The sequence below is a fragment of the Benincasa hispida genome, chromosome 8 (genome assembly GCF_009727055.1).
Source record: "Benincasa hispida cultivar B227 chromosome 8, ASM972705v1, whole genome shotgun sequence".
Lineage (NCBI taxonomy): Eukaryota > Viridiplantae > Streptophyta > Magnoliopsida > Cucurbitales > Cucurbitaceae > Benincasa > Benincasa hispida.
The window spans coordinates 37,465,190-37,489,988 of record NC_052356.1 but is presented as its reverse complement, the minus strand read 5'-3'; the positions used below and the strand labels follow the sequence as shown (position 1 = coordinate 37,489,988).

The 24,799-nt window shown below is 31.6% G+C and overlaps 2 protein-coding genes across 3 annotated transcripts; one reads left to right on the top strand and one right to left on the bottom strand.

Annotated features, from left to right (window-relative positions):
• The first annotated feature begins 10,460 nt into the window (after nucleotides 1–10,460).
• LOC120082691 lies at nucleotides 10,461–14,464 on the top strand. 2 transcript variants are annotated; one of them, XM_039037965.1, is made up of 4 exons: nucleotides 10,461–11,142; nucleotides 11,239–11,360; nucleotides 13,476–13,652; nucleotides 14,041–14,464. In XM_039037965.1, exons 1-4 carry the CDS (start codon nucleotides 10,921–10,923, stop codon nucleotides 14,162–14,164), a joined length of 645 nt encoding a protein of 214 aa, XP_038893893.1. In that variant the 5' UTR covers nucleotides 10,461–10,920; the 3' UTR covers nucleotides 14,165–14,464. The 2 variants fall into 2 exon arrangements, with proteins under 2 accessions (XP_038893893.1, XP_038893894.1); XM_039037966.1 differs by having other exon boundaries at nucleotides 10,466–11,142; nucleotides 14,019–14,366.
• A 2,905-nt stretch (nucleotides 14,465–17,369) lies between these two features.
• LOC120083287 lies at nucleotides 17,370–18,242 on the bottom strand. Its single transcript, XM_039038963.1, has one exon. The coding sequence runs from the start codon at nucleotides 18,154–18,156 to the stop codon at nucleotides 17,656–17,658; it is 501 nt and encodes a 166-aa protein (XP_038894891.1). The 5' UTR covers nucleotides 18,157–18,242; the 3' UTR covers nucleotides 17,370–17,655.
• Nucleotides 18,243–24,799: the final 6,557 nt, after the last annotated feature.

Here is a 24,799-nt window from a genome sequence, read left to right as displayed (position 1 = left end):
TCACTGTAGATATATTGTGTTCACTCGATATAACCATGATTATTAAGTTATCCATTCACAGGTTGTTCGTAATAACGACTGGGTCAATAACTGTTTTACTCCAAGATTACCTTTTATTCCTTAAGTTCCATTAATCCTCTAATGAACAATTGGTATGAGATCCAATCATAAAACCAAGTCCCTCTCGTGCCAATGAGATGGTAGGGCCCTTGTTCAAGACCCGGGGTCAGTACTTAAAGGAACAACCTCTCTACTATTCCTAAAAATAGGTAGGAGTGAATTCCATTTTGCACCCTTTGTTCCAGCTATCTACCCGGTCTTACCCCTGAAATGGGAGGCTTCTTGAGCCGACGCTATTGAGCCAACCCTCACCCATGCAAGTTAAGGATAATCTCGAATAAACAGAAGTTCATAGTTAGCTCAGGATTAAGTTTAAGTTACCTAGGTCATCGCTTTGAAATAGTCAGTCTTAAATAGTAAACAATGTTATAAAGTAAGAGTGACTTATTTTTAGGTTCGATCTTATGCAAACTCATTGCACAAGATGCCCCCACTTCTCATGTCACCACATGAACGAATTAGGATCACTTCATTTGTAGCACTTTAATATGATTGTAACAACTACTAAGTAGGCCACATCTGATAGTGTTACCAGAATAAGGTACCCAACCTTATTTATGTACTATAGATTATTTTGGCTATTTACTCAAACCCGATCCACTCTTATGTCTCCACATAAAGTTTAAGTACTCATATAATAGCCATGGATCTTTTAATTTATTGGATTTATTTCTAAAAATAAATAAGCAATTCATATATTCGATAATTACTTTATTAATTTACAAAATAAGTTTATTGTTTACAAACCACGAGTTTTAAGACATAAAACTCAACACCCACTGTGTCTAGGCACTCTCAATGATTGAGAAGGACGAGACTAACCTAAAGTGTTGGCTCTTTCATTAACTCTTGATGAAGGACCAACTTCATCAATAACCCTTGTTGATTCTTCAATAGCCTCACTCAATACTACTTTCCTACGTGGTTAATGATATCTCATGTGGTCTTCTCTAAAAATGTAGCATTTTTCGATATAAACACTTTATTTTCTTGAGGGTCATAGAACAGACCACCTCTCGTCACCTAAGGGTAACCAACTAATTGGCACAATCTTGAATAAGGTTCCAACTTCTTAAGATTTTTCACTAATATATGTACAAGACAATCCCAAATTCTGAAGTAACGTAAACTTGATTTATGCCCTCTCCATATCTCGAAAGGTGTTTCAGAAACACTCTTCGAGGGAACATTATTCAAGATGTGAATTGCAATCTCTACTGCATGCCCCCAAAACGAGTAAGGCAATTGAGCATAGCTCATCATAAAACGAGCCATATCTAATAAGGTTTTATTTCTCCTTTTTGATGCATCGTTTTGCTGAGGTGTACCAGGTGCTAAGAGTTTGGATTAAATTCCATGTTTGATCAAATAGTCCTAGAATTCTGTACCACCTTGGCAAAGCAAATGTGGTGGCCGACGCTCTCAGTAGGAAGGCGGCTCACTCCCAGCCTTAGTCACCACATAGGTTCAACTATGTAAGGATTTTGAGTGTGTTGAGATCATAATAGTGGTGGGGGAAGTCACCTCACAGCTAGCACTGTTGACAGTGCAACCGACGTTGAGCCAGAGAATTATAGACGTACAACGGGGAGATTCATACCTTGTGTAGAAGCTCCGTTAGGTGGAGTTAGGATGGGACAACGATTTTTCTATGTCCTTGGATCATGGTTTTCTTTATCAAGGACGTTTATGCGTACCTGAAAACAGTGGTCTTAATAGCGAATTGTTGGCAGAAGCTCATAGCTCCCCATTCTCAATACATCCTAGTATTACCAAGATGTATCAAGACTTGAAATAGTACTATTGGTGGTTCAATATGAAAAGGGAAATAGTTGATTATGTCAGTAAATGTTTAGTCTGTTAGTAGGTGAAGACCCCGAGACAGAAGCTAGTGGGTTTGTTTGAGCCTTTGAACGTACCATAATGGAAGTGGGAGAGTGTTTCCATGGATTTCATTGTGGGTTTACCAAGAATAGCAAATGTTTATACAATAATTTGGGTGTTAGTAGACAGGCTCACTAAGGTGACACATTTCATTTCAGGGAAGCCCACGTATCCGGTGAGTAAGTGGGCACAACTATATATGAAAGAGGTGGTGAGGTGGCATGGGGTGCTAGTGTCGATTGTGTCTGATAGAGACCCTCGTTTTACCTCAAACTTTTGGAATAGCCTCCAGGTAGCGTTAGGGACTCAGTTGAATTTTTGTACAAACTTTCACCCTCAAAATTTCGGGAAAACGGAGCGATCTTGGAATACATGTTGCGAGTCTGTGCATTGGAGTTTTCAGGGAGTTGGGATACTCACCTGCATTTGGTAGAGTTTGTAATAATAACAGTTTTCAAGATATTTGTAAACCTCGAGCCTTGTTTTCCTTACTTCAGTATGTATAATCAATAATGTTAAGTATGATTAACTTATGATAGCAATATGCTTGTAGGGAAAAGTTTGAAAAGTAAGGGTAGAAGAAGGAAAAGACTCAAAGAGTTGAATCCTAAAGGTCTTTGGGTATTAAGTGCAAATGTGTTTGGTTAGAAGAGGGAAATCTGATTAAGTGTGGTAGCCTTAATAGACTTGATGACTAAGGAGGCATGCAGTAGCCATATGCTTCTAACGAGGTTGGTTGGGTGCAAGACTTATGTTGAGGTGAGGATGAAGGCAAAGAAACATGCATTGGTAAGGAAGCATTGATGCATAGATGAGGTGCGTAGTGCATGGGTGTGTGAGCATGGTTTGTGTGTTGGCCAAGCGAGGTGTTGAAGTTACAAAGATACGGATGCACGCAACATTGGGCAAGGATGCCTTAGGCGCTGGTGCAGCTTGTGTGTGCGATAGCCGAGCGTGATGCTTGCAAGCAAGTGACGCCACGTGACACTAGCCTAGGCATTGGCATGAAGAGGCACTGAAGCATGCGTTGGTCAAACATGGGCATGTGGTTGAGTGAACCGTGCACTGGGCCTGCTGTCGAGGTTAAGGAAATTAAACTCACTTAGTAGGCTAGCTGGCACCTTAATCTTGAGTTGAGGCAATGCATTTTCTACTATAAAAAAAAGAAAGCTGATGAGGCTCTCGGTTTAGTCATTTTACTTGGGTCAAAGAAGAAATTCCAAAGCTCATTTGAAGGTTGATGAGTGTTAATGAAGCTCTTGGGCTGCTGGAAGGAATCTCCCAAGAATTCGAGTTGAAATCTGAAGATTTACCCATATAGTCCAAGCTCTCGGATAACTTGAGCTAGAGGTGAAGATTGAAGATTTTCGGGCAGACCAAGAAGAATCTGAAGCCCAAATTTTAAGGTAAGCAAATTAAGACATTTATAAACAAGTTTGGAAAGGGATTTTTTCGAAATAAATTCTGGAAATAGAGTTATATGAGTTCAAAGTTGAATGTGGAAATTTTGGTTGATTAAGCAAGTAGCTGCTTCAGTTGAGTAAGCAGGCAGCTCGATCAGCCAAGAGAAGGTGTTGTGGATGCACACGCCCGCGAGGCGCTATACCAAGCATACGCGCAAGGCGTTGTGGTGTGTGAAGAGACACGCGCAGCTACGTTGATAAGCGGGCATTCACGCTTGAGCAAGGTGCGCAATGCATGGGCTTGTGAGCGAGATCTAGCACAAAGAGTGAGCGCTTGCTACCATATCACCTTGCCATTTGACGTAAGGTATATCCTAAGTATGCCATGCGTTAGTGGTCATGCATTGAGGGAAAAATTGACACTCACGACTAAATGTTAAGCTTGTTATTATAAGTAAAGTTCATTAGGAATCCATTAGTATTGACCACAAACATTTATAATTTCTACAGAGTTAACGCCAATAGGGAAGGCCTATCAACCCTAGGAAAGATGCCCAAGACTGTGAGTGACAAAGATTAAGTGTTTTACAAATGCTTTAATGAACGCATGTTTTTATTATAGCTATTGATACATGCTTTGAATGTTAGCATTGCAAAAGAATTTTCCAAGAAAACTAGTTTTCTTTAATGCATGCTTAGTTTAAAGAAGAATTAATGGAAGCATGATTTAAATGTTTTCCTTTAGTATGTTTATGAAGCATGTGTTGATTGATGCCTTATGTCTTATGGCATCTAAGCCTATGGTTCTAGTTTACAAAGTATGTTTTATTCTAAGCATAAGTTTTATGATGCTATAATGATGAACCTGATACTGAAGGACTTTGAGAAGGTATCTGAGATTGTTGCTTTAACAAGGAACCCGATATTGAAGGACCTTGAGAAGGTATCCGGGCCCTCCTAGTACCTAAGATATGACGATACTTAGTTATTACCACGTGCACATAGGTAGAGTTGATGTTGGTTGTGTTGAGATCACTCCACACCAACTAAGGATTGACATTGAGGGATTGAGCAAAAATGGTTCTCTCTCAACTAAGGTTTAAGTAATGATGTTTTATGAAGTTACAAAATTTAAATGTTTTATACACTGGCTACATAAGTTTTAGTAGTTTAAATGTTAATAAGTTTTAAAGTATGTGTTTGCTTGGTAGTTTTCAGTATATATGTTTTCTTTTCAAATGGTCACTCACTGGGCTAGTAGCTCATTCTTTCCAATGTTTTCTTTTTCCTATGTAGCGGTCAATTCCTCAGAAGATAACTACGCTACTGCTCTATCACTCAAAGTACAAGTTAGAAATTAAAGGAAAACTAGGTGTTTATCTTGGCTATATCTGTAATGATGTTATGTTCATGTTTAGGGACTTGCAAGGAGTTTTTGGGACCCACTAGGTTTTGGTATCTGTAATTATGTTATGTGTGCAGTGTGTGCTAAACCCTGGTTGCTCAGGTTATTATATAAAGTGACGATAAAAGTTGTAAGTAGTGTTATCTTGTATCCAAGGTCGTTTAAGCAGGTTAAGGAAGTCTAGACGGGTTGTAAGTGCCATAAAAGGGTTGATAATTGTTGCCATCACATTCTCTCCTCAATTAAGAGGGTAATCTGGGAGGGGTATGACATTACTATTGGCATGTTGTCATTTGAGGCCCTGTATGGCAAGGGTTGTAGGTCTCTCGTTTGTTGGGGTGAGGTTTGTGAGCGAAAGTTGATGGGAACTGAGCTGGTACAAATGACAAATGAAGCCATGCAGAAGATTAGGGTCCCAATGCTAATAACGCAGAGCAGACATTAGAGTTATGCCGATGTTAGGCGTAGTGATCTTAAGTTCGAGGAGGGGGATAAAATTTTCCTGAAGGCAGCACCTATGAAAGGTGTTATGAAGTTTGGAAGGAAGGGAAAGCTAAGTCTGCATTTTATTGGGCCATTCGAGATCTTAGAGCGAATTGATCATGTGGCTTATCAGTTGGCCTTGTCACCATCTCTCACTGTGGAACATAACGTTTTTCATGTCTCCATGCTGAGGAAGTATGTGACAGATCCGTCCCACGTGGTGGACTTTGAGCTTTTGCAGCTGAAGAAGAACCTAAGTTACGAGGAGAAATCTATCCAAATCCTAGCTAGAGAAGTGAAGGCTTTGCATAACCATGAAGTGGCATTGGTGAAAGTTTTATGGCAGGATCATCAGTTTGAGGAAGCAACTTGGGAATAGGAGAATGAGATGAAGACTTAGTGCCCAGAGCTCTTCCAGGATTAGAACTTTCGAGGACGAAAGTTTCTTAAGGGGGAAAGAATGTGACGTCAAAGAGTTTCAAGGTAATTTTAATTTGTTAATTTGGAATGTTATTGTTGGATATTAAAGAAAAAAATGGAATTGGATTTTTAGGATTTAAAAAAAATATATATTTGGAGATTTGGACTTAAGGCAGTTTTAATTTGTTCTATTATGGGGGTTATTCGGGAGCTTTAGAGAATATACATACATATACATACATATATACATATACATACATATATACATATACATACATATATATATACATACATATATATATACATTCATATATATACATACATACATATATACATACATACATATATACATACATACATATATATATATATATTTGTTTAAGAAAAAAAAGGAGTTAGGGTTTGTTTAGGAGAGTATTTGTTTATAAATTAGGGTTAAAGTGACCTCGTTTTATGTGCAAAGAAAAAATAAAAGATTTTTTTTCCTTCTTCTCTCTTCTTCCCTTCGTGACCGCCAATAGACCCCCCTATTTTTTCTCTTCTCCTCGCGTGAGTGTCGATTGGGCTTCTCCTCCCAGTCGTCAGTCGTCGTCGCTGCTCTTGCATCGTTGGAGAGCCACGCTCGACGCCAAACATTTGATTGGTTCTGTGTTCGACAGCTTTAGTCGATGGCTCTAACTGTGCAAGCCACGCCTCTCTCTGACGCCGTCTCCAATTGCTCTTCCAGCCAACCGCGTCGCACGAGTCTGCCAGCAACACGTTCCTTTAGTCGCGCGACTTCTGCGGCCGCCATTCACCATTGCAGTTCGTTAGCCCTGCAGGTCCATGCGTGGATCGTTGTGAAGACGTCACTGATTTAAGTTATACCCATGATGTGTCGATGTTCATATCGGAGTTTCGAGGTGTTTTTCGACATTGTTCAGTAGCTTCGACAGTGAAATCAGGCGTTTTCGACGCACTTTAGGGTTAGGGTTAGAAAAGACGGGCGTCAAGAGAGCCGTCGGGAGTTCCACCCGACGCCCCTTTTAATTTGTTGGGAGTTCCCGGGGAACTCCCGACGCCTTTTTATGTCGTCGAGAGAGACTATTTCTCCTGACGACCAAACTCTCGACGCTCGATTTAGGCGTCGGGAGAACTCATTTTTCTTGTAGTGCATGTTGTAAGTCTTTGGGTTCACACCTTAGGTCTATGTTACGGTGCTCCCTTCGGATCACCACTTATGCTTATGACTGTATACCTCCAAGATCACTAACTATGAAAGCGTGCCTTTAGGTTCGCCCTTTATGCTTATGCCTATGTCTATCCCTACAATATGTAATGTGCACTTGGATCCCGATAGGAAGGTTAACCGTTCACCTAATGGGCCCAATAGTGGGTCGTTGAGTATATTTTATACTCATTCTTTTCTTTCCATGTTTTTTAGGTAAGGGTAAGGACCAGACTGCGGATGATGGGAAGAATCCGTGACTCGGTTATTGGGACATGACGTCGTTTCCGCATTAGTTCATCTATTTAATTTGACATGGTTTGGTTTAGGAGTCTAGTTTCTTCAAAATTCTTGGTTTTCATTTGTTCATTTGTTAAATTATTTATTTGATTGATTTAATCTAAATAAGAGATGGGGGTACCCCGAACAGTATTTTGTGATTTTATTAGAGCTTTTTTTTAGTTGAAATAAAAGTTTTTTTCCTCTTCAAGAACCATATCGTCAAAGAAAAGTTTTTGTGTCATAAGAGTATAGTATAAAGTCGGGTCGTTACAACATGTAAATCACTACCAAGCTAAGTTCCCTTTGATATATTAGATATCTTATTTGTTGATCACATGCTTGAATTTGATCAATATTATTGGCTAAATTGTGATTAGACATTAATCAAAATATAACTTTTCATTAGTTCATTAGTTAAGGAGGGTGAGGTCAATCATCCAACCATAAACTAAAGGTAGTGCAAATGACTCCGTTTGGTGACCATTTGGTTTTTTGTTTTTGTTTTTTAAAATTAAGCTTATTTCATCCACATTTATCTACAATGATTTGTATCTTTCTTAAATATAATGGTTGAATTTTTAATCAAAATCCAAAAACAAAAACAACTTTTTAATAGCTAGTTCTTTTAGTTCTCAAAATTTGGTTAGATTTTTTAAATCACTAGTGAAAAGTAGATAACAAATGAAGAAATTTGGATGTAGAAGTAGTGTCCATAAATTTAATTTAAAAAAAAAAAAATAAATTGGTTACCAGATGGGACCTAAATTATGTATATTCAAATTTAACTTAGACATAACTATGTTAATGAAGGCTAAATTATAAGGTTAATGTTTCAACTTTGAGTTTTGCAACCAATGGATTCATAAGAAGTGTTTAATAAGCCTTTTGAAATTTTAATTTTGAATATATCTATTAAGCTTTTGAACTTTAAAATTGTTTAAGATATCTTAAACTTTCTATTTTTCATTGAAGTAGTATAAACATACTCTATATCTTTTTAATTAACGAATCTAATACTATAAAACCGAATATGTCCAATAAAAACTTGCACTTTTAGTTTTGTATAAAATATGTTGGGAATGCGACCAGAGTCCCATATTGATCAGATAAGAGGATAACTATGTCTATTGGTATGAAGCATTCTGGGGTAAAACCAAAAACAAAGTCATGAGAGTTGATATCATGCCAAGGAGATCTTTGGATAGTCGTTGTGTCTAACCGGTGTTATCACAATCATGCCTCTGACTAGAATCCTCGGGTGAAGAATAATGATATAGTATAGTGAAGCCTCAAAAGTATTCATGGTTTGATCCGTGGTTGTGCTCTTTCATGGTGGTGTGCTTCAATGAAGAGGAATTAGCCTAGACAAAAATTAAATGGATGAAGATTGACCAGTTGAAGGGAGACTCAGTGGTCCTTTTCGAGAGGAAGATTATTAAGAATTTGGTATGAGGTCTTTTGATTTGAGACCAAAATCAAATTCACGAGGGGTTATGTTCAAATGAACAATATCATATCATTGTAGAGATATTTGGAGTGTCATTTTCACTAATAAAATATTACATGTAGTGTCAAACTTTTTGATCTAAAGTTTAAATAGTACATGTTTTAAAAATTAGATGATGATGTAACATATGTATTTAAACTTTGTTAATTCATTTGGTAGAAAAGGCATTTTCTATCTTTTCACCAAATACGCCTTTTCCCCTTTATTCTAATACGATAGAAGTTGTGTAAGGACATACCATATAAATGGAGAAATAAAATATTATATTATTTTTAAAGCAAAGTATCAAATTCCATACAAGAATCAGAGCTAACTATGAAACAAATCAACTTAAAATAATATTTTAATGAACTTCAATTGATATAGTATTGAATTATCGACTTTGAGTTCAGAGGTTCGATTCTTCCACCCTATACATTAATTATGATATTTTTTATAAAAAAAACTTAAAATAATTTTTTAATAAATTTATTTTGTTTTAAACTTCATGGCAATAATATAAAAAGAAAACATGGAACAAACAAAAGCAAACAAACTGTGAACTAAAAAAACAAACAAACAAACTAGGTGAGCGCACGACCCATACACTCCATTTTAAAAAAAAAATTAAAAAATTAATATAATAAGGATGTGGCAGGAAGTATGTATTATTTATGCAAGATGATAAATTATTTTTTCGGAATGATATTGGCCGTACACGTGGCAGCTATCAAATTTGAGTGATGAGATCATCCCCTAAAATTTCATTAATATTAAATAATAAAGACATGAACGTCTTTCATTAAAAGAAAATAATAATAGAGGCATAAATAAAAAGTAATTTTTTTAAGTAATTTTCAAATTGGATTATATTATGCTAGAGTATTTTAGTACCAAACATTTCAAAGTCAATTTGAGAAGGGAATTCCATATTTAGCTCGTTCATAAAATTTATTCATCCTTTTTTTTCCCCTTATAATAGATAGGATGGGAAATCGACCTTTGATTTTAAAATTAATAATATGAACACTACGTCAGTTGAGTTATGCTCATTTTGATACATTTTTATTGTTCTATCGATACATTTTTTTTTTTTTTGTTAAAAGCACGATACGGTATAATTTTATGCGTCAGATTGAAAATAAAAGTACGTTGTGTATCATTCATAAGCTACAACTATAACTTTTTTTTACATCTCATTCAATTATTTAATCATGTGGTACATTTTTCTTAATTTTTTTAAAATCAAATTTTTATGTGTATAATAGGAAAAAAAATTATACTACATCCCACCATTTATTATATGTCACATCAATCTATTTTTAAAAATAAAGTAAGTTTTATAATTATTAATATAGATTACGAGTATTTATGAAGATAAATTTATAAGAATATAGAAAATATGATAATCTCATAGTACAAAAATTGATTAACAAATATAAATGCTTGGAAATGTATTAGGTGATAGCAAATACTCATATTTATGAAAGAGCAATGATTACGTACAATCTTATTAACCACATACAAATAGAATTAGAAAAAATTTATTTTTCAGAAAATAAAAATACCATGTGACATTATTTTATTAGACAACAACCAAAGTTTTTTTTTTTTTTTTTTTTTTTTTTTTTTTTTTTTTTTTTTTTAGCAAAAGTGTGCGCAAAATGTAGTCTTGAAAAATGGATACATCAAAGCAAAAGAAGTAGGATAAGAAAAAGCTCCAAAAGAAAATAAAAGGTTGCAATAATTTACTTAAGAAGATTAATGCTTGTCACCATCTCAATCTCTTCTCAAATATAAAGTCAGCTTCTGTGGCTTTAAGAGAGAACGTATCAATTCCAAATTATCCATTAACGCTTAAAACAAGCTTTTCCAGTTTCTTCAATGGCAGACGCCAGAGATTTGATCACAAAATTCCGCCATTAATCTTTCGAGCGAAGGAGAACAGAGGATTATCATTACATTACAGAGCAACCTGAGGCCCACGAACACAGCAGAGAGAAGAGAAATTCATATTTTAGAGACAGCAAAATCCCAGTCAAAATAGTACAGAATTTCCCCAACTGTTTCCCTTGCGATCTTTCAATTAATTGCATTGTATAATCGTCTCTCTCTTTCTGTCAATTCTTCCATGGCGAGAATTGATTTACAGAGATAGATAGGGCTTCATAATCGACGAATCGCGAGTTTCTTTTCTCAATTTTCATCTCAAAGAAAAGCGAAAAGAGTGATGGATTTGAGGAAAATCGCGGTGATTGTTGAGGATGTTGAAGTAGCGAGAACGGCGTTGAAATGGACGCTCAATAACCTAATGCGCTATGGCGATTTGATTACTCTTCTTCATGTATTTCCTTCTACAAGATCCAAAAGTAGTTCCAAAGTTCGTCATCGCCGATTGAAGGGCTATCAATTAGCCCTAACTTTCAAAGACCTCTGCATCACTTTCCCCAATGTAAGAGTTTCGATTACAGATTTTATTGTTTCTTGATTCCTTCTGTTATACCAATGATTTGAGTAACGATAATCATTTTATAGGGTTATGTTACAGACAAAGGTAGAGATTATTGTGACGGAAGGCGATCAAGAAGGTAGAAAGATCGCGGCCATTGTTAAAGAAATTGGAGTTTCCGTGCTTGTAGTTGGCCTCCATAACTATAGCTTTCTGTACAAGTAAGTTTTTAGAATTAATCAATTATTACTACACTGTCTAATTAGCATTAACTTCACTGTGTTGATGGATTAATTTTTCATTGGGACTCTGGGAATCTTCATTAATTATGATCTTGATCTGCCATTAATGAAAGGGGTCCCGTCCTGTCTGTTTTCCAACTTCTTGTACCGAATGAATCAGTGCCAGAGAGATCTTCTTTCTTGATGTTTAAAAGTCAAGAACAGAGGATGTAGAAGTGAAACTTTCTGGGAAATTGCTCAAGAAATGGTCAACTTTGTTGGGATTAGAGAGTACCTGAATCGATTTAGACTTTTTTTTAATCTCTGTTTTATTATGTAATTACCATGATCATTGCCCAGATCCAGTCCTTGTAACTTGCCCTCAAACACAAGCTTTACAAACTCATCGACTCCAAACACGGTCATTTGTGATCTCCGACCTTCAAAATTCTCTCCAATAAATTCCAGTCATTTGATTTTTAGGTTTTTTATTCCAAGCTTGTTCATCAAATGCTCCCTTTATGATTTTGTACTTTCTTCAATGATAGAGGAGTGGGTTGTTTTTTCTTCCTTTATGGAAATTATGTGAATTTTTTCATACTACCTTCATTTATTTTTTGTTACTTCAATGTGCTATTAAAAATAGTGTAGAATTTACTAATATAAATGTGTGGTCTATTAATATTTTTAAATATAAATTTTTAGTGTAAGCAAAAAAAAATACAAAACTAGAAAATTTTCGGGTTCGTATAAAAAATGACGTGAAATTTAGGAATATTTGAAATGATTAATAAAGCAAAATTTATAGTGAAATAAGTAAGTAATAGGGAAAGAGAAAAAGGTTAGGGGATTTTTCATTTATATATTGAAGAGTTGATTGTCACAACTTTTTGTGGCTTCTTGTGGTTTGATCTTTCATCACAAAAATGCCTCTTACCTGACAAATTTATTTTGAGCCAAAACCATAAATGGCAACGTTTTTGTGATTATTGGATAGACCCATTTAATCAGTCACTTTTTTCTTTTCATCCAATTAATATGTCATATTTTGATATGATCTCTAAATTTAGAGTCTTTGAATAAGAACTATCATAAAATTATAATAATCATTCTTACAATAAATATTATTTTGTAGTATCATATTAGCTACCGTCAACATTATTTAAAACTCTTATTTGTTATAGTATTTACTATTTGATACCGTTTTTATTATTTTACTTTCATCGTTTTATTTTTTATTTTTTATTACAATGTTTACTGTTTCTTTCTTAAATTAAAATAATTTATATCTCAAACATACTATTATATCCAAACATAAACTATTATAACCCAAAATAATATAGGACTATAATAACCAACTCTTTGTCCCAAACGTCCCCTTAATATGGTGGGAGGGAACTTTCCTTTCCTAAACTTAGGATTTTAAATCATGATTTATGGGTATATGTGAAGAATATGGTTCATGAAACTAATGCTAGGTATTGTCTTGGCTATAAAAATGATATGAGTTGGTAATTATTTGGTGAAATTTTACCTAATAACACATCTTCTAGCATGTCAATATTTGTGGTTTTTTCTTTCGTTTTTGGAGATGTGAACACTACTCTATATCAAATAGTAGTCAAATTACATGAGATTCATATGTCCAATGATTTTTGAATTTTCAATTTTAGTCACATTGTAATAAACTCCAAATTGAAGGTTGGAGTCCAATTAGACATAAAATTCAATTTTATATTTATTAGATCACTTATTTTCTTAAATTTTTAGACAGATTGAAACATATTGAATATAAAATTAAAAGTTGAGAGACATATTAGATATTATTTTTTAAATTTTATATATCTATTAGACGCAAAATTAAAATTTATAGATCTATTAAATACTTAAATAGCTAAATGGATATATATACTCTGAAAGTTGTGAAATTGAGTAATTTATAATTTATCCAAAATTATTAGAAGTAGAGATCATAATAATCCTTTTTATTTTAGCATATCTAATTAGAAATGGGTTTTTTTTTTCTTTTTCTCTCTCTCTTTTTTCCTGAATCGGTAGAAAAGAAAATAATAATAATAATAATAATAATAATAAGCATTTGGCTTATGTTGATAGAATGGCTATGGGGGAAGATGATTTAGCAAGGATTTTCAATTGCAAAGTTCTGGCAATCAAACAAGCATCAACCTCAGCAGAAGAATCACATAAAACAAAAAATGTGGAAGTTATAGCTGCAGCTATGGACAGTTCAACCAACATGGACTTTTCCCAGATTGAGATTGCCAAATTACAGTAAGCTAATTAATCTAATCACTCTGGGTCCGTTTTGATAATGGTTTGTTTTTTTTTCCTTGTTTCTAAAAATTAAGTCTATAAACATTACTTTACCTCTAAATTTATTCCATTATTATTTATTTTTCACCAATTGTTTAAAAAATAAAATCAAATTCCAAGAACTAAAAAAATTAACGTTTGAAAAGTTGTTTTTGTTTTTAGAATTTAGTTAAGAATTCAACTAAATGTACTTAAAAAGATGCAAATCATGATAAAATATGTGAATGATTACCAAACGGGACCTCGACTAAAAAAAAATTTTATATTGGAAACAACTTTACTTCACAGTTACATTTGAATTTTGATTACATATACATTATGCAGAGCTCCTGAAATTCTTCCGCAGAAAATTCCATACAGAATCTGCCCCGACCCTTCTGCGATTATTTGGAGATCAAAGAAATCAAGAAGAAGGTGGACTTTGTGACGACGGGACCATCTTTATTTATCTCAAACTTTATTTCTACTAATGTTTGCCCCTGTTTTTTCTCTTTCCCACACCTTCTTTTTAGACATTGCCAATAATGGAGACTGTCTGGTTTTTGAGGTTGTCATTGTCGATGACAAACGTGCCCTGTACACCACACACCCAGAGTAGGAAAAAAAATGCATTAAAATTTGTAATCCATTTGATCTGATTTATACATATAGGTTTTGCAGGTCCCCCCACTACCCTGATCTTGTTTCTTTTCTCATTCGTATCAGTGTTCAATTTTAGTGTATTGTGTATAGTAATAACGTATGAGTATAGTAAGTTTTAATTTGGTAAATTATATATATGTGTGTTTATATATGGAAGCTTAAATTAGATAAATAAGTAGTCATGTATTAAATTAATTCAAAATAAATGAAAAGTCATTTTTATTTTAAAAAAATAATAATGAAAAGGCTGTGGACAGATCTGCCATTAGTCATTCATTAGTTGTTCTTGTATTTTCAAAAGAATTCGAGAAGATTGTATTATTTTTGAAAAAGATAAAAATAAATAAAAAGACACATTCGGCTGACACATCATTTTTACTTTTTAGTTTCTATCTCTTCCTTTGGGTTTTCACATCTATCCTCAAATCCGGCGATAACGATTCAACTCTTTCCTTTTGTCCGTCGCGCTGTAACTCAAAGAGAATACCTCCGGCAAGAAAACCCATATTCTCCGGTGCGATACAGCTCGAAAGTGTTCTTTTTTTCTGAAAAATTGAATCGAAACGTTCCGATTCAGCATGATTTGCACAATTCAGAAGCTTGAATCACACATAAAATTTGCAATTCATAACTACGAGTTGAATCGTTTTTCTTTAATTTCGATATGTACGTGAATCGTGCGTTTTTAACAGCCTTGCTTGAGACTTTTGTTTTTCCTTTAAAGTATAACAAAGATGGATAATGTACTTGGAGTATGTGTCAACTATCATTGAGCCCAAATCTAGAATTTTTGTTTGGAGGATTAGTTTAAAGTTTTGCAAAAATATTAAAACGAGTAAAAAAATTAAACTCTTAATTAAGTGCAGTAGGATTTGAAGGGGTTCATTTTACCACATGCAATGATTAGTAATACCTAATCATATGTTCTCATTCTCCTTATACACTAAAAATCAAATAAAAAATTAATTAAAAAATAATAAAATTATCACATGACACATTTTTATTGGGTGTTACCTCAGTTGCACTATTCTCAAGTTTTTTTTTTTTATCACTCTAGCAAAAGTCATATTGATGTCTAAAAAAGTCTTTGTTCTATACTAATATATAAAAATTCATTGAAGTGGAGGGAAACTCGAATCTTTCTAAGCCTATTATAAAAGAGCTATACTCATCTTGGTTACAACTATCGAGATTTTGAGAGTTTCTCGATGTTGCGATGATTGAGGTTTCTCGACATATATGTGTGTGTTTTTTTGTCTAATTAATAAGCTTTTTGTTTTTGTTTCAGTTCATAAATTTAATTAAGCTTTTTTTTATTAACTATATATATGTTTTGTTTTCCATTTGTTTGAGTTTTCTTTTTTTGCCCAAGAAAAAACATATATTAACTGAATTGTAATTGAAAGAAAATATTGGCAGAGACACGTTTCAAAATTAACTAACCCTAACATTTGATAACTTTTGCTTTAGTTTTCAAAAAAATCGATAGGTTTGCAAAAGAAACAAGTTCAAATTTTAAAATAAGAAAACTAAAAAATAGCATTGGTACTGTGCTAGGTGCTTCAAACAACTAACGGCCACTATCCTTTCTTCCTTAAGTTATTTTTCAATAAATTAGTTTATATTAATCCAATATTTTAATTTTGTAGTCATTTTAAACATATAAAGCAAGTATTTCTAAACTTAAATATATTTCAACTAATTACACTTGAATGAAAAAAAAAACGATTAGAGCTTCGATTTTTCTACCCGACATATATACCCTTTTAACTGTAAAAAAGGAAAAAAAAAAAACAATGACATGTTTAAATAAAAATTGATTGGAAATAAATAGACTAATGATATTTGATAGATTGAATTGTTTAAATTTTATTTTGGTCTAAAAAATTTCTATTAATTTTTAATTATTGAATTTTAAAATGTCTATTTTAGTTCTTGAATTTTTGAATTTGTTTCATTTTAATCCATCTCTATAAAGTTTTAAAATGTATATTTTAGCATTTACCTTTCAAAAAATAACTATTTTGATATAACTTTCATTTTAAGTACGTATGTTATCGTGCTTTTAGAAAAAGAGAAAGAAAAATAAGTATATTATCATGTTAATACATACATGATTTCAAATCAAATTAATTAGTGATAATTACTAGGTAATGTAAATTTAAAGTAGAAACATAATACAACAAGAACCCAAGTGATTGTTTTTAGAATTTTGGGTAATAAAATCAATACAAATTTTGAAAATTTATGAAAGAAAATAGAAGTATAGAATCGGACCAAAATATCCATTTAAAAGTTTGGATCCAAAATATAATAAACTTTAGCTTTAGGCATGTTTAATATTATAATATATTTATAAAAGTATCATTATTTTAGAAAGATCAATGATGTAAGTATTTTATATAAATGGATTATTTATATTATCACTTAGTAATATCCAAGTCTGTTTGGAATTGCTTAGAAAAAGTCTGCTTGGAATTATTATGCGCTGACCTCATATCAAGTGGGTGAACCATAGATTTTCTGATAGTGTTTATATCAATGGCTAAGTTATGGTTACCCAATGTTTTGAAAATTGAATTTTTTTATTCAATTATAGGAATCAAACGAATTCATTTCAAAATTAAAAACTTTTTAAACATACACCGTTAATATTTACAATTGTTAACCTGTATTGAACATAGACTTTTGATTAAACAGTAAAATTCCAAGAAGAAGAAAAAAAAGTTAACCTATTTTAAGAAAAATACTTACACCTCTCTTTATATATTTTTGTAGTCCATCAATCGCTCAATTAAAAATTGACACATGGAAAGAAATTTTATTATTTTTTTTTTTAAAAAAAAATATATTGTGGTGTAAAAAATTTGGATTGCATAATTATTGCCTCATTTTTAATCAAATTTCACAAAACATGCAAAAACATGCCAATTTTGTAGATTTTTTAATCAAAACATTTTAACTAAGGGAATACTTTCAACAATTATTTAAAGATTAATAATTGGTTTTCTTTTTTAATCATTACAAAAGGTAAGAGATTAAACTATCGACCGAGTTGATATCACGATCTGATATATGCTCAGATGGTCAAGCTAGAAGAACTAGATGGAACAAAACATAGTATATTTTACATACACTCAACAAAATTACTTTCACTCTATATACTATACAAAAGAGAGATTTGCAAAAAAAAAAAAAAAAAAAAAAGGGGCCAAAATAAAAACCAAGGCACATCCCCAATTCTCATCCAATCACATGCTTTGGTAACCTACCTGAAATCACCCGCGCGTGACGTTAAGATACTGAAGCTCCGTTCGACTCAGTATACCTGGTGGTGACTGGTTGCAAGAAAGGCAGGCAACGGACTGGCACGTGGCGATCGTAAAGGCACTTCGTTCAGCTGCTTCCCGTTACTATCGTAATAAATTACGCCCGAGAAATCCAACGGCTCACACTTATCCCCCATCAAGATCGCCTTCTGCCAGACTCCGCCGTCTCCCCACTCCTCTTCTGTATTGCCGCCGCCGTGCTTATTCTTCTTCTTATGAATCAACGTGATCGCCGTGTTGCTTATGTTCTTCAGAAACCGTTTCGGCCGGAGCTGCGGTGATCGTAACTCTAATCGAGGTAATTGCTTCGATTTCAGTTTGGTTTGAAGCTTTTTTGATGCTCTGTTCGCTTGCTTCGCACAGAGCGCTACCAGAGTCGATAAAGAGATGAGCAAAGTCGCCGCCGCTCGCCTAGGCGTCGCCAGAACAGAACCACCACCGGATATGGAGATGGAGGTGGAGCCGCCGCGTTCCGGTGTGGCTTGTCCCATGCTTGAAGAAATCGGAAATGGAAAGGTAAATGAAAATTTTCGATTTATGGATTATTATTGAGATGGAATGGAGATTTTGAATTTGAGAATTTTGGTGTGTATTTATAGTACTCTGAAGTAGTGGTCCTGGTCATCGTTAATTCGAACATCTAGAAAGAAACGACGCCGTATGACCTCGGCAGCTTAGTTTCATATATATTTTATTAAAGACCAAGGGAAATTGGGTTTTTCCTTTTTCTTCTTCCTTATATTTTTGAGTGATGCTCAAATAACTTGATAATCCGAGCAACTAATAAAAAAAATTAGATTAGGTTAGTTTTACACTTGAATTGATTGGATTAAACTTTTTTATTTTTTTATTTTTTATTTTTGTTGAATTGTAGGTTGACTAAAAAAAATCTAGATTGACCCAATCCGGCTCATGTTTGAGATTTGATTATTTTATATTGATTAATTTGTGAATTTTCATATTTTTCTTTTAAAATTGTCATCACATTTATTTTGTTTAAAGTTTCCAATAAATATTTAAATATAAAAGATATTTTATATTTAACATTTGAATTTTATGAGATTTTAATTGTTAATCATGTTGTATATAATTTACATATTTTTTTTTAATTAAAACGGAAAGTAAATAAGTAAGTTATAGCCTCACAGTCCAATCTAACCTGAACTTTCTACTAGTCTAAAAAATAAAAAAATACTTTCAATTTAACTCAATCCAATTCATATACATTTCTAGTAAAAAATAAAAATTAAAAAATACGAGTCCACCCATTCATGGACGGGCCAGATTTGAAGGATATGGCAAAGGGATATTGTTTCTATTTTCTTTAATATGTTGAAAAAAATAAATAAATTATTGATGTCAACACATTTGATTGTTGGTAATAAAAAACCCAAAAAATGGAATCTTTATCAAATTAAAAAAAAAACTATTAATATTCAAATATCTAGACAAATTAAATAACATATTTATAAATGGTTGAAGACTTGTGTATTTATATAATTCAATCAAATATTTGATTCGTTGAATCTTTCAAAGCAATTTTAGAGTCTAGTGGTCACCTCACCTAGAAGCTCATAAGCTTAAACTTTAAGCCTTTGAAATAATTTTCTAAAATAAAATCTAAATTATACCGTACTTGATATTTTAATTAATCGTTAAAAAAACAGTTAAAAAGCATTACCTCTAAATTTTAAGTTGCCTTGTAATATTCGAATATATAGATAGTGGAGAAGTACAACACGTGTATAAATTAAAAGGAGATAGTGGAGAAATTATTTAAAATTAAGGCAAACCCACCATTTTTAGAGGTTAATTATCGTTTAACTATTATTATTATTATTTTAATCGAAGGATTTATTTGATGTGAAAATCGTGGTGGATTTTCAGGTTCCACTAAATACAGCGGATAAAAATGGAAAAAGCACTCGTGGGGAGATTAATTAGTGGGATTGATCGTGATTGCCACGTGTCAAGCAGGGAGTACAGAGATTGCAATAAAACAGTTTGATAAGTCAAATAAGGAAAAATTGCCACGTGGATATGTAAACAAAAGGTATTTTAATGAAGTGGGAGAAAGTGGGTGGGGGTGTGGAGTCATACGTTGACTCCGCGTGCAACTTGGCATTTTTGGTGTTTCGTATTATTTTGGACCCCACCACTTTTGGTATTTGAAAATAGTGCCCCTCTAAAGTTAATTTTAATATAAGGTGGAACGTTCAGATCACCCGATAACTCGAATAATTTGGAATATCCAATCTAATATTTAGATTTGTTTTGTTTTTGGATTTGATTGAGTTAAACTTTATCTATTTTTGTTGGGTTGAATTAATCTGTGGGTTGACTAAAAAAAATTTGAGTTAACCCAACCTAATCCGAATTATAAAGTCTGATTACTTTTTATATGATTAATTTGTAAATTTTTAATATTTTTCTTTTAAAATTGTTATGATATTTATCTTTGTTTAAGGTTTGCAATAAATATCATAAATATTTGGTATTAGCATTTGAATTTTATGAGATTTTAGTTATTAGTCATATATTGTATATAAATTTATGTGTTTTTAATTAACAAGAAAAAATAAGTTATAACCCGACAATCCAACTCGAAAATTTTGGGTTAGTTGGGTTGGCCATCAAAAGGATCCAATAAAGTCTCAAATCTAACTTAATCCAATCCTTAAAATTCGGGTGGTCCAAACCCCCCCACAACCCAATCCAACCTTTAAAGTTGATCTCTCTCTTTCTCAATCTATCTTACTTTTTCGCACTTCAATTTTCGCATTTAATTTTCTTGTCAAATCAAACCAAAACCTCTATTTTTACTACTTTCCACAATCCAATTTAGCTTTAAGAAAGATTTAATTCTTGGACTCTCTGTGATTTGACTCCGTGTTTGCTACTTACTTTACCTAATAGTATAAATAGTAGTTCGTTGATTTTAGAAATATTTTTTTGTTTAGTTAGGATTTGTGGGCAACGACAAATTTCTAGATCACATTTCAAAAAGTACAAGAATATAAATAGGCAAGAGTATATTGACTGAATTAACAAATAAGTACTATCAATTTCATTATACCTAGAAGCTGCCCTAATTATCAAAGAAAAAAATCATATTCAAAATGTCGAGCGTAATGAAATATTTAGAAAATATATAAAAAAAAATAATAAATAACATAATTTATAAAACTAAAACTAACTAACAAAGTTGTGACGAATATTTTTCTATTTTTTGAAAATTGAAGTTTACTATTTCTGTTAGTTCTTTCAGTATTTTCTTTAATTTGAAATATTGTCAAAACAAACATAATTCAATTATATGTGATATGTATTAATAATTAAGAGATTTGTGGTTTGAATATCACACTTTTTATATACTAAAAAAATTCCTCAAATAAATTAATTAATCTATAGAAAAACTCAAATACTGATTTTAAATAATTATATTTGATAGGACTTAAAAAAATACATTAATTTGATAGAATTAAATAGATGGTGAATAATATATATATTTTAAAAACAACAAACAAAATCATCATCATACATAAGTTCCATTCTTATACCTATTGTTCTTGGGAAGAAATTCAATCATAGGTTGTATCGATTTAAAATAATGATCAATAATTATTTCATGAACTTTCGTTAGTGTATCAAATAACACCCATGTTCAAACTTCATTTGAAAAATATCCTGTGAAACATATTGTTTTAGTTAAACTTCTAAATTGTATCAGTGAATCAATTTAGACCGTTTATTCAGATTTCATCTTAAATTCATCAATACATTCAAATCTTACAGGCATTTAAACTTCTTCAAGTGTCATATTAATAAAATGGATGATGAAATTGTGATACGTGGACAATTATCAAATGAAATATTAACTGAGTGTCCAATTTGACTCGTTTATGAAAGTTTAGAGGTTGAATCGATAAAATTACAAGTCTCACACAATGTTTATCTAAATATAATGTAATAATGGTGAATGTAAATTAATACACTTACGAAAATATCAAAGATTAAATTGATACAATTAATAGATCAAGAATAGCCGGATTAGATCTCGATGTTTAAGTGGTTTTTTTTTTTATTATTATTTTTAAATCTTAAAAGACTTGTAAAATATGACATGTCAATTATAATGGAACCCAGCAAGTTTGATGGGAGAGGGAGGTCTTTCCAATTTGGCTTGCACTTCAACTCCAAGATCTTGATTGCCTTCAAAGATTTATCTTATATCATTTGATTAGGTATGCATTGGCAAAATTTTTGTTGATCAACTTCTTCACCTATATTTTATCTGTAGTATATAACTTGTATTTTATATTATTGGCTTCACTAAATATTTAAATAATTTATAGGGTAACATATCTTTCTATATTATACCAAAAGATTACCCTAACTTATTAGGTGGTGTGTCAATCAATTATTTGTTCATTAGCATACATTTGAAGCGAGCAAGCTAAATAAAAGCATTGCAATTTCAGGCCTTTTTCAAACAAAGCTATAAAAGAAACTGCAAAGAATAAAACACTTTATTAAAAAAAATGGGGGCAAATATCAATTTATAACCTTAAATTTTAGGGTTATATCAATTTAAATTCAATCGTATCAATTAAACCTTAAACTTTGAGGGTTGTCTCAATTTAAACACTAAACTTTGGGATTTGTATCATAAACCCAAAATTAATAATTGTATCAATTAAACACTAAACTTTCACTATGAGTATCAATTTAAACCTTGAACTTTCGTAAGTGTATCAAATTTAACTATGAGTTTTAATAAATATATCAATTTAAATCTTGAACTCTCATAAATATATCCAAATAAAACATAATAGAGGGTTTAATTGATACAATTGTGAAAGTTTAGGATTTAAATTGATACACTTATAAAAATTCAGGGTTTTAAAATATATATTTTTTAAAAAAATAAAAATTTGGTCATGTGACAACTTGTAAAATACACCCAAATATTTTTTTTAATATATGTTAATAAACACGATAGGTTAAAGTCCTATTAATAGATACTAGGTTAACACATGAACTAAATATGAGTATAGCCCAAAAATTTATATATATTTTAAAACTATAATTTGACATGAGAATAACTCTTCTTTCCTTAAAGTTAAGAAAATTAAAATCATCATTAAAATTCTAAAATTGTAATTTAATATTGAAAGTGATATTTGGAATGGACAATGACTGAAAACCAAATGACGCATGTTGGTTGGGACATTATTTGTTGCTCTTATATTTAATGGATTGAAGAGTCAGATTGGCTTAATTAATTAGGTCAGCTATCTGTTACTCTCTCCCTTGTCACTGTCTTTATAAATGCGGCGAATTAAACCATCTCAAAGCACTTGCGGCTTTGCCTCATGCAATTTAATTCAATAATTAAGGTCAAATTCTTTGTAATTACGGCTCAAAATACTAATTAATTAAGGAAATAAAATTGAACACAACTTGGGGGTTGAGGATTATTGCAATTAACCAAATATTTGGCTCTTTCCCTAATCTAAAGGCCATTGGCTTCACTTGCTCCCTAATTGACATTACTTAGAAGAACTAGTTGTCTCTTGAGCCTTCCAAAATATTTGGAACTTTAAAATACAACAAAAGTTAATTTTATTGGTTGGTTCAAATTCTTCCGCACCTATATTTACGATAAAAAATAAATAATCTTTTGGAACTCAACTAACTATACACTTTATGTACAGTGCTCAACTAACTATACACTTTATGTACGGTATTTAACTAACTACATACTTAATATACTAACTTCGACATCAAAATGTGGTAGATTTGACACCGTACCTACGTGAGAAACTCTTGCGCATGTTAACTCGAAAGGTAAGACTAAATAAGGAAAATCAGGCCAAACAGACAATCTCACTAAATGTTTGCAATGATGACGAACGCTTATGAGTTTCCTATGCCAACAAGACACGTAATAAATTGTTGCAAATTAAATTTATGGATTGATAGTTTAAAAAAATGATGGATTGATTAAATTATTACTACCATAAAAATTCGGGGATTACATGGGTGTTTATAACCTAACAAATTAAAGTTCTAGTTGATAATGATTTTATTTTATTTTTTAGTTTTTGAAAATTGTAATTGTTTCCAATTCCATTTATATTTATTATGGGTTTTACAATTTTTTAAAATAAATATTTGAGTTTTTAGTCAAAACTTTTTTTATTTTTTGGTTAATAACTCAGATTCTATTTGGTAACTATTTTGTTTTTTTTTTTAATTTTTGAAAATCAAACATATTTCTTTCAATTTTTAACAATGATGTGCATCTTTCTCAATACAACAGTTGTATTTTTATCCAAATTTCATAAATAAAAACAAATTTTTAAAAACTATTTTTTTTTATTTTCAAAATTGGATATGATTTTTTAAAATAATGGTAAAAAGTAGATATAAAAAGAAAAAAAAGAAGAAGAGATGAAATAAGTGTTTATAGACTTTTTTTCAAAAACTAAAAATAAAAAACGGAATCAACAAGTCTATTTTTTTAGTTTTTAAAAATTTCCTTCAATTTTTATAATAATGTTAAACTAAAAAAAAAAAGAAAAAAAAGAAAAAGAAAAACACAATTAAACAGTAATTTATACTTGAGAATTAAAGCATGCATTGTATTTATATATGATTATATGAAAGAAGATATTAGACATACTAAAAAAGGACGATTACATGCAAGAGCTGTTATTTTCTAACAAAGTCAAACAAAATTGCCATATAAAATAAAACACAAAAAGGACAAGGGAAAAAAAAGCATGAAATGCATTTAAAAGAAGATGCTGACTTTTATAGTGGAAAAAATCTAGTGTCCATGAAGCCAGTTGTAAAACGACTTGTAATTTTTGAGAAAATTTTTAGTTCTTCTTTCACACTAAAATTTTATTTTTATAAATATTTGAAATGGTAGGATTTTTTTTTGACATATTATCATAGTACTTAGAATTTTTCTTAGTTTTTGCTCTAAATAACGCCAAATTTGATGATGTAGAAGATTTGGCCAAGGCGAAATGATGTGTTTATCGATGTGGTAAATGAACCGTTGACTGTCGATCTCGTTCCTTGTCATCTATCATAGGTTTTCGATGATAACCTGGTAGTGAT

What these genes read in the sequence shown, in the direction of transcription:
- LOC120083287 (XM_039038963.1), bottom strand. Translation starts at nt 18,156, where the DNA reads ATGGGACAAGCCACACCGGAACGCGGCGGCTCCACCTCCATCTCCATA.
- LOC120082691 (XM_039037965.1), top strand. Translation starts at nt 10,921, where the DNA reads ATGGATTTGAGGAAAATCGCGGTGATTGTTGAGGATGTTGAAGTAGCG. An exon ending in AACTATAGCTTTCTGTACAA is followed by an intron (nt 11,361 to 13,475) that starts GTAAGTTTTTAG and finishes TTATGTTGATAG; the next exon opens with AATGGCTATGGGGGAAGATG. An exon ending in ATTGAGATTGCCAAATTACA is followed by an intron (nt 13,653 to 14,040) that starts GTAAGCTAATTA and finishes ATTCTTCCGCAG; the next exon opens with AAAATTCCATACAGAATCTG.